The 15,831-nt window shown below is 36.5% G+C and overlaps 1 protein-coding gene across 2 annotated transcripts in view; it reads right to left on the reverse strand.

The window, feature by feature from the left end:
- Positions 1 to 14,048, reverse strand: part of LOC584518 (protein unc-79 homolog) — a 62,637-nt gene extending 48,589 nt beyond the window's left edge. For both annotated transcript variants that reach the window (XM_030998762.1, XM_030998761.1), the window contains exons 1-11: positions 13,587 to 14,048; positions 8,906 to 9,026; positions 8,465 to 8,646; positions 6,835 to 7,005; positions 5,977 to 6,066; positions 4,866 to 4,921; positions 4,078 to 4,201; positions 3,061 to 3,125; positions 2,363 to 2,451; positions 1,015 to 1,084; positions 81 to 289 (exon numbers count right to left, since the gene is read on the reverse strand). In XM_030998762.1, coding sequence (XP_030854622.1) covers positions 81 to 289; positions 1,015 to 1,084; positions 2,363 to 2,451; positions 3,061 to 3,125; positions 4,078 to 4,201; positions 4,866 to 4,921; positions 5,977 to 6,066; positions 6,835 to 7,005; positions 8,465 to 8,646; positions 8,906 to 9,026; positions 13,587 to 13,608 — 1,199 coding nt within the window. In that variant the 5' untranslated portion in view covers positions 13,609 to 14,048. The remainder of the gene's footprint in view (positions 1 to 80; positions 290 to 1,014; positions 1,085 to 2,362; positions 2,452 to 3,060; positions 3,126 to 4,077; positions 4,202 to 4,865; positions 4,922 to 5,976; positions 6,067 to 6,834; positions 7,006 to 8,464; positions 8,647 to 8,905; positions 9,027 to 13,586) is intronic.
- Between the last annotated feature and the right edge of the window lie 1,783 nt (positions 14,049 to 15,831).

Genomic DNA, 15,831 nt, shown 5'->3' on the forward strand with positions numbered 1-15,831 from the left:
ACCATCATCATCATCATCATTATCATCATCATTATCATCATCACCACCACCACCACCATCATCACTTCATCACAACAAACCTGATGATTGCTTCCACCAGCACAATCTGTGTCTCCTTATCACACGACCACGGATCATGAGGGAACTCCTGTATCACATGTTCACTGTCCCTGGGATGTATAGCATGATGGCAACATAAGCAGTAACACACTGGCTTATTGCCATGCTGTCCTGTGCATTCTGAGGCAAAGCACGTATAGAGGGCAGTCTTGTCATTCGAAGCACAGTTCTGTGAGAATATGTATGAGATTAAAGATAGTCAAACCTGCTTTAGTGACCACCTGTATAGAAAGACCACCTCTCTATAAAGACAACATTTGTGGGGTTTCCCTGGAAAATTGTTTGTCTGTTATCCTAAAGGAACCTATACGTAAAGACCACCTGCCTTTACAGACCACTTTCCTTGTCTCCGTTGACCAGGTTTCCCTGTATTACTGCCCTATCCAATCACAGGGAGTAATGTAGGGTGAACCATAGTTGTATAGGTATGCATATCTTCAACCCATTACTACTGAATTCCTATAGGCTTATTACTAGAACCACTAAGTCCCTATACACAACATGTAGATTATAGGACACTGTATTAAGGCAACAAATCAACAAATATATCATAAACTAATATCTTACCTCTTTCTCAAAAATACTACGCAGATACATATCTGCTACATTTACTTGCACATTTGACCTGTTTGCTCCTCTTCAATGAGTATTCTTCTATTTTTTCTCCAAAAGTGAGAAATTTGGTTCAAAGGAATTTCATTTTTAAGAAAACTTGTGAGATTTGAAATGATCATGAAGACTATATAAAGTCATATTATCAAGAATGTTTACAATAAAGTGATGTACAGATGACATTTTAGTCTATGTTTATGGACCCTGTGATTGAGGTTAGGGTATAATCAAATAAGTGTTCTAAAACCTAGGTGATATAACATTATCCCTTGAAGATCATACCTTGTTTTCACATGTTCTGGATACATTTTCCAGGGGTGTCAGGACATTCTGCAGTGGTTTAGTAAGTTCTCTGAAAGGAATGAGGACAGAATATGAAATGAAGACCACCACTAACAGGATTCTTACATAGCTGTTTGCTGGCAACTGAATTCCTGAAATAATACCGACTGATTTATTTATGTATTGGTGTATAATATTCCATTGTGTGTATGACAAATGTCAACCCAATCAATCCGTTGCCTTTTATACAAAAGTTGATCAAAGCACAAACATATTTTGATTTTATTTTATTTCTGCATTTTTTCCATATAAAATATAACTGAATAACAATGAACATATAAATGTAAGGTATAATACAACATAAAAAAAACAATAATTTCTTCATGTCAAAATATTTGTTTACATAGTATATGTACATATAATAACAAAACTTAATATTTCCATAACATATAATCATAAATTTAAAGTATTATCCATACTATTCTGTTGTAAAAGTGCAGGAGACCGCAATCATAAGCAAAGCTTGAAGAAGCTACACACATAAGCGTATCAACCCATTTTGTTCGGAAGCTAATAAAAATCATAGGACACCTAAATGAAATGATTAGGGAACAGATAAAATCTTAGGACACCAACTCTGAATAACAATAACACAGTCACACTGTCTCTGTTCAGCGTCCCAGTGTCATGTGAATAGGCACATTTGCTACTACCGGTATGATATGGTGTGTGCTACTGAATACACGATAGGAAGAAAGGCCCCTTCACAAGAACTTTTTCGTTTTGATCAAGAAACATTAAATGATTTTATAAATCTTATGGGGCATTGCAAGAAAGTTGAAATTGATTGCAAGTTTATTTGCAATAGATTGCAGCTCAACTTTCTTGTAATGCCCCACCAGTCTCCTAAATTTTGCTAAGATTAAAGTTTTAACAATTAAATTAAGTTAACTAGATCTAGCTTCAATTCCCCCCCCCCCCTCTCTCTCTTATTAATGGGGTGTTGCAAGAAAGTTGAGTTGTGATCAATTTCAAATTTGCAATTAATTGCAAGACTTACGCTTGATTTGGGGGATTTGAAATTTCTTGCAACTTTCTTGCAACACCCCATAAGAGACAGCATGTTTTCATCTTCATGTATTGTATAATTGGATATTGATGCATCAATGTTTGCTTAGAGATAAAACATTCTTTCTTTTAAACCTATCTTTGAACTTTTGAAGTTTTTTTATAAAACAAAATTAATATTAAATTGTTTTGATAGACTTGAGGCCTTTTTTTGCTATCATAAAAAATGTAAAATTGTGTACAAGAACCCTTTGAGAAGACAAAAGAAGATGGAGCTTACCTGCTGACATACTCGCTGCAGACTGAACAAAGGTAGAGAGGAGGTGGTTGTTTGCTATGTTTACCTGCTATGGATGGATCCATACACATCTGTGTTGAAGAATATAACAAATGTGCTTGTTTGTACAACCTCATCTTAAATTTATAAGGCATTTCCACAGTACCAGTATAACACAAAATATTACTTGTCAATTAATCATGTGAAAATGTACTTTTCTCCAATTTATACACCACTCAAGTAAGAGAGCTTATTGAGCTTTTTGTTTCATACAGTATTTGTCATGGTAGTCGATATATTTCTGGAGTTATTATAGACCGCTTCACCGACTAAATATGCTGTCAATTCAGTGGATGTTCTTTCCAGTGAAGGAATTTCCCGTAATGTATAACAGCATCTATATCACAATCAGGCCCACACCTTGCTCAGTGTAATGGCTGTATGCCATGCAGGCCTTTGTGTTGTTTTAGCTCCAAATCTCATAGATTGATGACAATTAGATGTTCTTCATATGAACAAAAATACATTTACTTTATGAATCTACATCTCATAAACAAATTCCTAATATTACAATAATGAAAATGTTGTATATGATGTTATGTACATGTAAGAAGGGTCTCATAAAAAAATGTTCAAGAAGTGAGCACTAGCTAGCTAGCAGACTGAATGCATACAAGCAGCAAAGTTGATTTTACATGTACCTTCACAGCAGCATTGTTGACTGGTGTTAAACAGGTGGATCTTTGACATAGTATCGGCTTCCAACCTGAACATAATCATAATATCAATCATTGTTACATTTGTATTGTGCTTATTTTTATTTCTCACTTCATTTCATTTCCAGGAACATAAAGGAGTTTAACAATAACAAAGATTCAAATAAAACAAAGTACAATAATAAATAAATACAATAACAAAAAAAAGAAACCATCAACTAATGCCTGTGGATTTCTTTGGAAGGCTCTTCTCATCAGCTGATGGTACAATACATACATATACATAGATATACATCATAACATGAGGCATAAATAATTCAATACCAAGAAGATGCAAAAGGCACATTAATATAAAAAGCTTTACATATAGTTAATATTTCAGTTTTTAATTCTGCGGTTGATCCCCACAAAGTGTGCACCATCTCCACTCGACTAGAAAGCTTGATACAATGATATTACATTTATACAGGTGTCACCTATCATAAATCTCAGTATTGTTGCTATATAATCTTTTTTGAGATGATTCATCATTACAAAATGTTGATGTGCTCTGTTACTGTTTCGATCCATTCCCATTTACACAAAACAAAAGAAATCTCTTCTTATTTTTTGTTCTATAATTTGTATCAACAACTTTTTCTGCGAACCAATCTACGCACATAGGTTAAACTCTTCATATGCCACACAAACAATCTGCCTATGCTAGATTGTATTTATCATGGCATAGAAATACTAAAAGCTTCAAGATCCTTTAACTGTTTCCAGTGCAAGATTAATCTATAAAGCTGTTGAAAGCACTGTCATGGAGATAATCAAAACTGGAAATAGGCCTGTATGGGGCTCAAAGCAATCCTTCTCTCAATTGGTGCCAATTGTCGTGCAATTAATTGGTGCCAATTGTCGTGCAATCAATTGGCAATATATTTGCAAATGAAAGCTTAATTACATAAACCTATGTCAGAGTGCGAAACCTTTGATGAGAACAATGATTTTTCAACTCACATGCATAAGTGAACTCCCTGCTGTCCAAACTAGCAGGAACCAGGGCAGGCCAGTAATGGAAGAGAAGGTTGGCTGCAGCTCCTCTTGCTGTGGATGGTCCAAAGGCGATGGTGCACAAAATGTCCTACATCGTAACCAAGACAACGGAATAAATCATTTTTTCTCAAGAATTGGAGGAATATCTACTTGGCAAACTTTCTCTACTTCCACTTTTACATGTAGTTTTGGACCTATGAGTTCTTTTATTGATTCATCGCACTGGCCAGTCAACATGTAACATTTTCAGATCATATTAAGGTATACAGTAGGCTTGGGGATGCACCATGTGAGAGAGAGAGGAAGGATTAAGGAGTCCTGAAAAGGACTCTTGGTAATCTCTCTTGAGGGTGTGTAGTCCTGAAAAAGACTACACCAACAGTCCTTTTCAGGACTACACACCCTCAAGAAAGATTACCAAGAGTCCTTTTGAGGACTCCTCAATCCTCCTTCTCTCTCACATGGTGCATCCGCAAGCCTACTGTATATCTACATCAACATGCAAGCCGATACTTACAAGAGGCATATTAAGGTAGTTCAGCAAAATGTTGGATTTGCAGTGAACAGCATACCCTGTGAATTTTCATGATGCTTAATGATAATCATAATGATTAATAAAGACAGCATGTGTTATATAAAATACCTTCACCTAATGTTTGTACTTTTCTTGGAATATTAAAGCCAATATATTGTTCTTAAAACAGCTGTCTATCACATTTTTGAAATAAAGTCACATTGATGTATTAACTCACCTTGAACACACCAGGCTTGTATGTCATGATGCTTTCTACTAGCAAGGCATGGTGAGCTGATGGAGATAGAAATCAATGGACTCAAACTTGATGGTGGTTTCAGGTTTGATAGAATTTTTTTTTTTTAAGGTTTGAGTAAGAGTTTAAAAAAAAAGGTTTCAGAAATCTGAGCGAAGCGAGATGGCGAGTGCTTGCCAGAGGTATTCAAGCAAGTCATGAAAAAATGGCACCTCACCCCCCAATTTCAAACTGGATTTACATCGATCTCAGGGACTACCAATTAAAGGAGAAAAAAAAAAAAAAAATCCCCTTAAATAATCAAAATAATCCACACAAACAAAATCAGGGGAAACTAGGGAGAAAATTTTGGGGAAAAAAATTCCAAAAAACTTCGGAAACCGATTTTAATCTGGAAATGATCAGGCCTGTGTTCCAAACAAACTTGACTGAGCCATAAAAACAAATGCTTGATTTTAATCTTGGAGTCAAGCTACCATGTACATGGCCATAAATAATAATAATAAAAATGGTGCTTATAAACTGCTTTCTACAGAAGTCTTTATACATGGATATGCATGCCAAAGCTTTACAAGGGTCTGAATTTGTTTCATTGCTCATGGCAGCTGGATGGCCACACAGGGTTCTTAGAGTGCCATAGGTAAAAAGTTTTCCTACATGTACATGTCGTTTATAGGTAGGCTTTACAGGAAGGTCTGGCTGTGGCATTAAGGGGTATATATCAACCACAATTGAAAAGTTTTATCATATCTCTTTCTAAGACCAAGAATTATTTGCTACCAAAACTTTTTGTCACAACACACTTGGTTACAACACCGTCTGTTACAATACCATTTGTTACAACACCATTTAATACAACACCGTACGTTACAACACCATTCATTGGAATACTGTATGTAACAACACCATTTGTTCCAACATCGTTTATTACAACACCATCTGTTACAACACTTTATGTTGCAACACATTTCATTACAACACTGTTTGTCAGAACACTGTCTGTTACAATACCGTTTGTTACATCACCATTTGTTACAACACCATTCATTACAGCACCATATGTTGCAACACATTTTGTTACAAGGTTTGTTACCTTTGTTTTTGCAGTGTTGTAGCACGAGCATGATCACAGCAGACATTGACATAGAGGCATACGTCTCTCCTTCCCATCCCATCACTTCAGCTGCACAAAGAAAAACATCATTTCATCACTGTACCAACATCAGGATTTTATGTGGTGGAAACAAACAAAAATCAAAATTACAGATTCAGGCTCCATAACACAAACATAAGTAAGTAAGCGAATGATTGTTTTTTTTCAACTAATTCCTATATGACCAATTGCTAAGCTTTAATGTGTTAAAGGGCCTTGGAAAGAAAAGCTGAAATAACTCTTTATACAACTGTATGCCACATAAACAATCTCCCTGTGCCACATTGTATTTTTCATGGGATAGGTACCACAGACTCTAAATATTATAACTGTTTCAGGAGCAAAATTAATCTATACTGGTGTTAAAAGGGTTGTTATGGAGCTAATCAAGATCAGAATTTGGTAATTTTGCAAAGCCATTGTGTTGTACAAAGCAATCCTATCATCCTTTGGTGCCTATTGTTTTGTGCAAAATTGCACAAGTGGCAAATTACTGACCATGCAGAAAGGCAAACACAGCAACCAAAGTAGCAAAAGTAGCAAAATCAACTAAACTCTGCATTGCTTTCTACAAATAGAATTGATATCGAGTCCTTTGACAACGTGAGGAAGATTTTCACAATAATATTTCTTTGGCATTGAGCAGGTGCTGACGCATAAAGATACATTAGAGAGATAAAACATGGTACACGCCATCCTGGTTACATCAATGCAGACTAAGAACTACATAAAGGGTTGCAATATTTATATTTGACAGCTAACTGGGTCATAGATTCTTGTTGATGATGTCATACTCACTGAGACATATCGGAAGCAGTGTGGTACATAGAAGGTCTACGGTCTCCTTCTGTAGTGATGATTGGAATACAGCGAGTGTAGATGCCACTGTGTGAGGGATAGTGTCAATGGTTTCTGGCTCCAAGAACCACAGTATGCATCCAAACAACTGCAAGATAGCCTGACCAAAAGCTGCATCATAAAAATGAAAATCGATTACATGACACCATTGATTTATTTAAAAAAAATTAATTTTACTCACTATTTAAACAGTATTTGTCTAGATGATAATTCAAGCTTTCAAAGATAACTGTAAAAAGTTCCATCCACAGGTAAAGCCAATATTATAGATTAAAAAATTTGTAAATATATCTGCATGAATCAAAACAAAGGAGGAAAATGCTATCATAAAAAGACGAAAAGCTAGCAATGGGTAACAATGGTAGATTTAAGACAACTTTAATAAATCCTATAATGCATTGGAGTCAGAAATCAATGATATGATTTGGCATGGTTGAGATAATGAAGAAACTAGATGGATGTTCGACTGCACGTAGTCGAAAATGACCCGTCGTGGAGCGATTTTACAAACCAAAACAGAAGCAATTAATAAAAGTTTGATTGTAATCCCTTTACAGGTTCACAGAATATTGTGATTACAAACGATTGAACTTTGACCTCATGACCCTAAAATCTAATCATTTCATCTGCTCTGCTAGATACATACATGTCCAAAGTTTGATAGTAATCCATCCATCAGTATTAACAATGCGTTCACAAGCTATTTTTGCATACATAATAAGCCCCATGACCTTTGACCTCATGACCTCAAAATCTAATCAGTTCATTGGCTCTGCAAGATACATATATGAACCAAGATTGTTGGTTATCCAGTCGGTTCTTGAGATAACGTGATCACAAGCTGTTTTTAATAATAATAATAATATTCCGTGTTTATATAGTGCTCAATACATCGATCCAACGATGTGATGTGCCAAAGCGTTTTACAGATATATTGTTAACCCTGCCGTTGTTTTTGCATACATTATAAGCCATGTGACCTTTGACCTTGTGACCCCAAATCTAAGCAATTCATTAGCTCTGCAAGATACATACATGGCCCAAGTTTGGTGGTAATCTATCAATTGGTTCTTGAGATAACGCAATCACGAGAATGGGACGTACAGACGGACGGACAACCAGAAGACATAATGCCTCCGGCTACTTTGTAGCGGAGGCATAAAAATATGATTATAAATAACATTAGTGGTCAAAGGCCTACAACAATAAATGTAAATGACCAATAATCAGAGGCGGCGCAGGGAGGGGGAGGGGGGGGGGGGGGCAAATTGCCTACCACTTTTTCAAGTACCCCCCAAAATACCCCTTTTTTCCCTCATGAGTGCCTCTATCCAAATCTGATAGGTGCCTCTTTTACTTTGGAAAGTGCCCCTTTTCATTTGTCTGATAGAAGTATTCAGGGTTTTGCGTCTTTATGACATGGTAAAAAGTACTATTTGTCAGCTCCCCGCAAGAAAGTCATAAGAGCTCTGTAGTGTCAATGGCAGTTACCGCCTTTCGTTGGCAAGCGACAGATTATTGCTACTCATCTGCCCTGAAACACTCGCAAACTGACCCCATTATTTCTTACCAAACTGTCCATACTGCACCAATGGTACGATATCAACCAGTCCAACAAGAGTCTCATATAAGCCTAGATAGTCAAGGCTTGGGTAGTGAGGGATACGAAGATTCACACGCTTTCTCGCTGTGCCAAATTTGGGTTCATCTACAAGAAGAATGTCAACATCTCCTGGTCCTTCTTTGAGTATACTGTAGAAAAATATGAGAAAATAAATCATGTTTGTAAGGTAACACCAAGAATTATATTGAATTCAGTGACTCACTCATACAACATATTGTTTTATGCACAGATCAGATGCAGAATTATCAACGTAAATTGCTACATATGAAAGTGTACTCTATAGACCATTTTCAAAATGTATTCAATGTTTAATATACACATTTACCAAACAAGCTATTATATAACCTGAATTTTATTGATAGTTATTTTTGAGTCTAAAAAACTTACTTTCTTAACGTGTGAATGAAATACTTCAGAGTGTTGGATATATCTATGCCTGTAGGGAGAGGTGCTATGTTGTACAGGATTCGGTTCTGATAATCCTTCACATTGCGGATCTTTGCAGCAACTGGAGCATAACAAAAGTGGGTAAGGATGATGAGAACATGAATGAGTTGACAAAATCATGATTGTAATAATAATGTAATAACAAGCAGGCGCGCCAGAAACAGTTTGGGATGGGGGGGGGGGGGGCAAACATTTTAGGGGGCTCACCTTTCAGGAGCAGTGGCGTAATGAGCAAACACATTTGGGGGACAGAAGAAAAATCTGCATCAGCATCACTCTTACATGTTACATGCTGGCTTCGCAGAACTTTTTTCAAAGTGGAGTATTAATGATCAGGTAGAGCATAGTGAGCAAAGCGAGTGGAGCCCCCTAAAGCTCAGGGGTTTTAGGTATTTAATTACGGTCAGATGAGCATCCAGGGGCCCTCTTTAGGGAGGTAAGAGGACACTTTTTTTTTTTTGGTCTCAAAATTTGACAATTTTGACATTTTGTCCAGGTGGGGGGGGGGTAAGGTCACCTTTTTAAGGTCAGCCATTGGCAATTTTTTTGTTTTTTGTTTTTTGTTTTGTTTATTTAAAAAAAAAAAAAAAAAAAAAATCTCAAAAGGGGAGGGTTTTCCAAAATAACATACATAAAACATACACATAAAAAAACTTGAGGGGGGGGGGGGTTTCACCCCAAAACCACCCCCCTGTGTACACGCCTGCATGTTTAGCCATCTACAGAATTGATCATGAAACGAGGATTATCAAAGTTTTATTGACACGATAGGTTGAACGAGAATACAGATGGAGACAAAGACAAATAAATTGAATTCTCATGTTGTTTTAGAAAGGAAAAAGTCTGATCTTTCATTTTTACATTTACCAAAAATCACGAAAATGACTGAATGAGGCGCAATGAGCAATGCAAGTAGAAAGCCCCGCCAAATTTCCCATAACTGGCGATGTAACCAAAATCGCTCCGTCACAGCGGAAACAATCGCTGTGCGCTGGCTCGCACTCAAAGGGTTAACATACTTTTGCCCCCAAATGACCTTTCTAGACATGTGATTTTATCTTTGAAATTCAGATACTGCCCGCCAAACAACTTTTTGGTGCCCTCTCTTCAAATTGTTTTTAATCACTCATGTCTGAAATATGCAACATATGAGTGGCACCAAATGAAAGAGGAGGATCTAAGCTTTCCAAATATCTGTCATTTATCAATTATAAATTAAGTTATGATAGAACATCAATAATTCTCAGTTTTGTTTTTTCTGGGACACACTGTATATATATATATATATATATATATATATATATATAATGTAAAAATAAATGGTTCTGCGTCGGTGCATAAAATGAATAGGACACAAGGTAGATAAATAAAAACACCGGAGAAGTGAATATTCCACTGACGTTTCGGGCATAGCCCTTTATCGAAGAAAGGGCTATGAAAGTGGAATATTCACTTCTCCGGTGTTTTTATTTATCTACCTTGTGTCCTATATATATATATATATAGAGAGAGAGAGAGAGAGAGAGTAAAAAAATGTATCAATGCTAGATGGAAGCTTGGATTGAAATTCACAAACACTTCTGATTTATTTTTATCAGGTGAGCGTTTCAAGGTTTTATATTGCTCTACATGGTTTGACAGTTATTTAAATGAGGACCAGGAATAATGAGCTGTTCTATGGATTAACAGTTGATCTAATAAACAGGTTTATTGTCCTGGGTTTTCTTCTTTTCTTTTCTTCTTAGGATTAGGTGTTAATGTGCAGGGTAAAAAATATTTAAAATTCAAGCTTGCTTGCATGAAAATAATACTCTTTACCTTTTTTTTGCATTAAACTCTATTCCAATTTTTGGGGGCTCTTTTATGACTTTCGGGGGCAAATTTGCCCGAGCCCCTGTGAATTTTTTCCCTGTTAATGTGTAAGGGTTACCAGGGGTGGATCCAGTCGTCGGCAGGGGAGGGGACCCAATTCGTGAGAAAATATTTAGCGGCGAAACAGCCGGCCGGTAATTCGCTCAGGGGGGGGGGGGGGGGGGGGGGGGGGGGGGGGGGGGGGGGGTTAGTGAACAATATTTGTTTTTGCTCCCGAAATTTGAAAATTTGAAAATCGCGCCGGTCGATAATTTGCTCAGTGGGGGGGGGGGGGACTAATTTTTTTTGGGGGCCCTCAAAAATGTCAAAAATCGCATCCCCCCTCCCCCCCTTTGAGCACCAGGGGACGGGGCCCCATCTAAAAAAAAAAGGATAAAATTAACATGTTTTACACGTTTTTCCCCAGGAGAGAGGGCCTAGGCCCCCCCCCCATGGATCCGCTACTGAGGGTTACAGACAGTCTGTATTATTTGAGGTGACTAATCTACACAACTTAAGACCATATCCGAACTGAAAAATTAAATCTATGAATATCAAAAGAAAGCATATGAGCCATAGATTACAATATCAATTAGGGTTGATATGCCATTTTAGTGTCTGTCAGAGGTGTATCACCTCTCGGAACTCTAATCTAAAGCTTTGAAATCAAAATTTGCTAGTTGTTGACCTAAAAACTTGCTATCGATAATATCATTTTATGTGGAGTATGCATATTCACAATGACTTTGCATTAATTAAGCACGGCTCATCGCCTCAGCTGTATAGGTGCTTCAGTGATCGATATGAATTCATTTTATTAAAGCCTCGGTCACAAATGCCATTACGAACTGCTACGAACGCCGTACGAACGATTTTCAGACAATGGAAATTCAGGAAGACAATGGAAAAACAGGGAGATTCTTACGAACCTTTGTGACCGTAGCATAAGTCGATCAAGCGGATTGATTATATTTATGTTTAGCGCCATCATAGACTACTAAATTCGTTGTGAAGAAATGGCATCCTTTTTTGATATCCAGAGGATGAAATCTGTTGATATTGGAGGCATCCCTGTGTCATGGATGTTAGATGCACTTAAGAAGGCAGAATGAAGGTATGTAATGATGCAATGTCATGAATGTTGAGTAATGATGCGATATTTTATGATTAAGTACCTTTCATTCGCACCTAACTCGCTGTGTGCATTACATGGATATAACTTACGTTGAACAGTAGCCGAGTCGGCTCACAAAATGTTATTGTTATGTAATGTACACTACGGCATGCGATTGAAAGGTACACGTATGCAAGAATGTAAACAAAGATTTGCCTAGTTTGAGTTAATGTACAGAGATGAGTACTTTGAGTGCATAATATGAGAAAGTAGGTATATGATTTATACATGCTTATATTGATAGTTTATAGATGGTTTAGTTATAAAGATACATGCTGTAATTAATATGAACAGAAGTGATACAAAGGATGTATGTCAGAAGTCTGACTTAGTTCAATTAAGCATGGTAACAAACATAGTTAGAATTGTATTTAGTTTATATGCAGTACAAGTTAACTGTGAGATTAGGAAAAGAGCTAAAGCAAAGATTAAAACAAGAGGTTAATAAGCTGTAAGGTGCATATTATTGATAAGAGTCACCAGATTTTCTTTAAGTATATGTATACTCATGAACAGTTGATTTATGATCCGTTCGATCTATTTTCATTAGTGCAGTTTTTACGGAGCATTTGGAGCAACGAGAGTATTGGAATAATAAAGAATAAAAGAAACGACCAATTACAAAGTCAAAGATGCTTCCGCTACAATCGGTGAATCGGTCAGGTCCACATGTTATGATATCACTGTAACTTCAGCAAATTTGACCCCTGTTCACCCCTATTTTGGAGGGGTTTGGAAAATGAGGTTTTAATTTGCTTTTGTGCAATAATGAAAGTGTAAATACTTTTTATTTCTTTATATTTGTATTCTACATTCATTCAGTTTTCCATTAATATCAAGTTGTATTTTCATCAGATAGGGTCTTTAACATAAAATAGATGAAATAAACAAAGAGCCTTTTTTCTGTGTCTTGAGCATGTGGGATGTTAAACAGAGAGGACTCATTAAGACAGAGTATTTTGAATGGGTTTCATAGAATTTGGATGAACATGATTGAAGGGTACCAGTATATTGAACTAATGGGAAAGGGAGTGGTATAATTGGGAGAGAAAAGAGGAAAGTGGATGAAAGATAGAGGGAGATATCCAATTAGAGGAGAAATTTAAGGGAGAGAAAGATTGAGAGAGAAAGAGAGAAACGAGGGGGGGGGGTTACAGAAGGTATAAAGTGATACATGTAGTTTACGGGTTAAGAAAGTAATGATAAAGAATATAGTAACATCAAGGAAAGTATATTATTTTGCTTCAAACATAAAATGTAGATTACATAATTATACCATTGCAACTTTGAAATTTGAAAATATATAATATATACGGTATAGGCCTAGGTAGTATTTAGAACCTGCATTGTGCCTTTGAGGTATTATAAACGTGAAGTTTTCAATACATAAAGACAAAGAAAGAGACGGGGGCGAAGAATGATAGAGAAAACAGAAATGAAACGGAGGAGGCTCTATCAATAGCCTTCCTAATCCTCATGATCCTAGACCTAATCTAGACCTAATTACAATGATTTTGAAAGGCGAAGTGAGTAGCCTAGTGTGAGAGACTATAAAACATATACATGTGATGTACAGTACCTGTATGATATACTTACACTGCTCTACTTTTGTAGACATGTTGCCTCGGTAAAAACTGGCTGTACATGTGCAATCATCTAAAAGTGAAAATGTAAATCACGCAGTACACTAGCTCCGTAGGTACGTGTATCACTGCATTCACTGCATTCAATTACGACCATTCACAATACGGCGCCTCAACTCGGCTCCAATGTGTGTGTGTGTGTTGTATGTTAGCAAGCATCTACGGTACTCACAATGCAATATGTGAATGCCGACAGCTGACTGTAGGCCTAGTACTAGTAGTCGATTTCCCCCACGATTTATATCATCAAATTCTCAGCCAAAATTGAGAACAAAAATGACGAATAGTCTACATTGAAATAGTAGTTATCACACAAATACTTGTCTCTCGTGGATTTCACAGAGTTTTGAATTATGATGTGACTTTATATCGCCGCATCTAGCTAGCATCTCTCTGCTCCATCAACGATTATGCTTCACCAAAAATACTGCATCCTTGTTGACCTTACCTGACCTCTGAAGAGATGCCTTCTCATTAGTAGTCTCCTCTCCAAACCTCCCAACCCCTTTGGCCCGAATTCACAAAGGAGGTTTGTCGACAAACCTAGTTTTATGTGCGTCATATGACGCGTATTGACGCGTTTTTACAAACCAGGTTTGTAAAAAACATGTCGAAACGCTTCATATAACGCACATAAACCTAGGTTTGTCAACAAACCTCCTATGTGAATTAATTTGGGCCTTTAGGTTTTAAGATTTTTTTAATTTTATTTCGTTTCATAATATGTTGGATCTTTATACTTAGATATTCATCAATATGTTAATGAATATTTCAATACTTTTGATAATTAAGTTTTCTTTTTGAACATTTTGAGGCCTTGGAGCTATGTGGTGATTAAACAAATTCGATTATAGGTGGTTTACTAATTTGGAGATATATTAAAGGCTTCCAAGTAGTACAATAGCGCGGTACCAAGATAATTGACCAATATTGTTTCGTATTGCTCAGTCATCCGGGAACTTCAACTAACGATATCGATATCGATATGTTTATCACATAAAAAAAAAATATTTACCAAGGTACAACAAATTTTGTTATTTCGCTAGTCAGCCCGATATAGATATTATATGGCTCTGTTTTCGTGTGATACAAGAATATATTGCTCTCGGCATGACAATAATATTGGCAACGTCTCCGACTCGTTCAATATTGTCAAAGCTCAAGCAATATATTCTTGTATCACACTCAATGCCATCCAATATTATATAAGTATTGTCATATGTGTCATTGTGTTAACTGGCATGATGTCATAACAATATTTATCTTGATCGTAGAATAGCGTAGCCATAGATAAAGAAATGCCAATGCATCTACTGACTGCAATGCTAACGTATAACCCAATTTCTAACTTAAAGATTGATTTAAGACCATTTTGAGTAATTTATAATTTTGCGCATGTGCACGTATGCGAGCATTCACATACTGGTATAATATACAGGCGCGGATCTACGGGGGGTTAAGGGGGTTTAAACCCCCCCCCCCCCCTTGGGCGGCCAAAAAAAAAAAAAAAAAAAAAAAAAAAAAAAAGGAAAAAAAAAAAAAAAAAAAAAAAAAGAACGCACGCTGGAGAGAAACTCTTTCAAGTGCAAATATTGTGAGAAGATATTCAACTCATCTGGTAACTTAACCAAACACATGATAACTCTGGATATAACTGTGTATTTACTGTTACTTGATTTAAAAAGACGTTATCATGCACTGCTTTTTATGGTCTCCATTGTGTTAATAGATGCCAGGAAAACATCACTTACGGAGTTCAAATAAACACCCCAAAAAAAATCGGCTCGCCGCTTCGCGGCTCGTGGACGATGCTCCGCATCGTCATTATTTTGGTCAAACCCCCCCTTAGCAAAAAGCTAGATCCGCCCCTGATATACCATATTGCCCATCATGTAAATAACTAATGATATGAGTCAAAATAAGATTCCCTATTAATTAGAGACATTAAAGATGATTGATTTCCAAAAAAGGGGCAAAACATTGTGTTAATGCAATTTGCATTATGTCCCATTTGCAGGCCCAAAAAATGAAAAGGATAAATTCCAACGGCATTTGAAAGACAATACTAATTTAGAACTTCCCTAAAAAAATGGGGGCTTGAATTTTTAACCTAGAAAATGTCTTTAAGTGGGAAAATAACGACTATTAGTTGTTGAATCGACTTTAATAGGAGCTATAGCCAGTAAGAAATAGTCTGA

This window comes from Strongylocentrotus purpuratus, unplaced genomic scaffold, assembly GCF_000002235.5.
Source record: "Strongylocentrotus purpuratus isolate Spur 01 unplaced genomic scaffold, Spur_5.0 spur5_scaffold_5, whole genome shotgun sequence".
Taxonomy (NCBI): domain Eukaryota; kingdom Metazoa; phylum Echinodermata; class Echinoidea; order Camarodonta; family Strongylocentrotidae; genus Strongylocentrotus; species Strongylocentrotus purpuratus.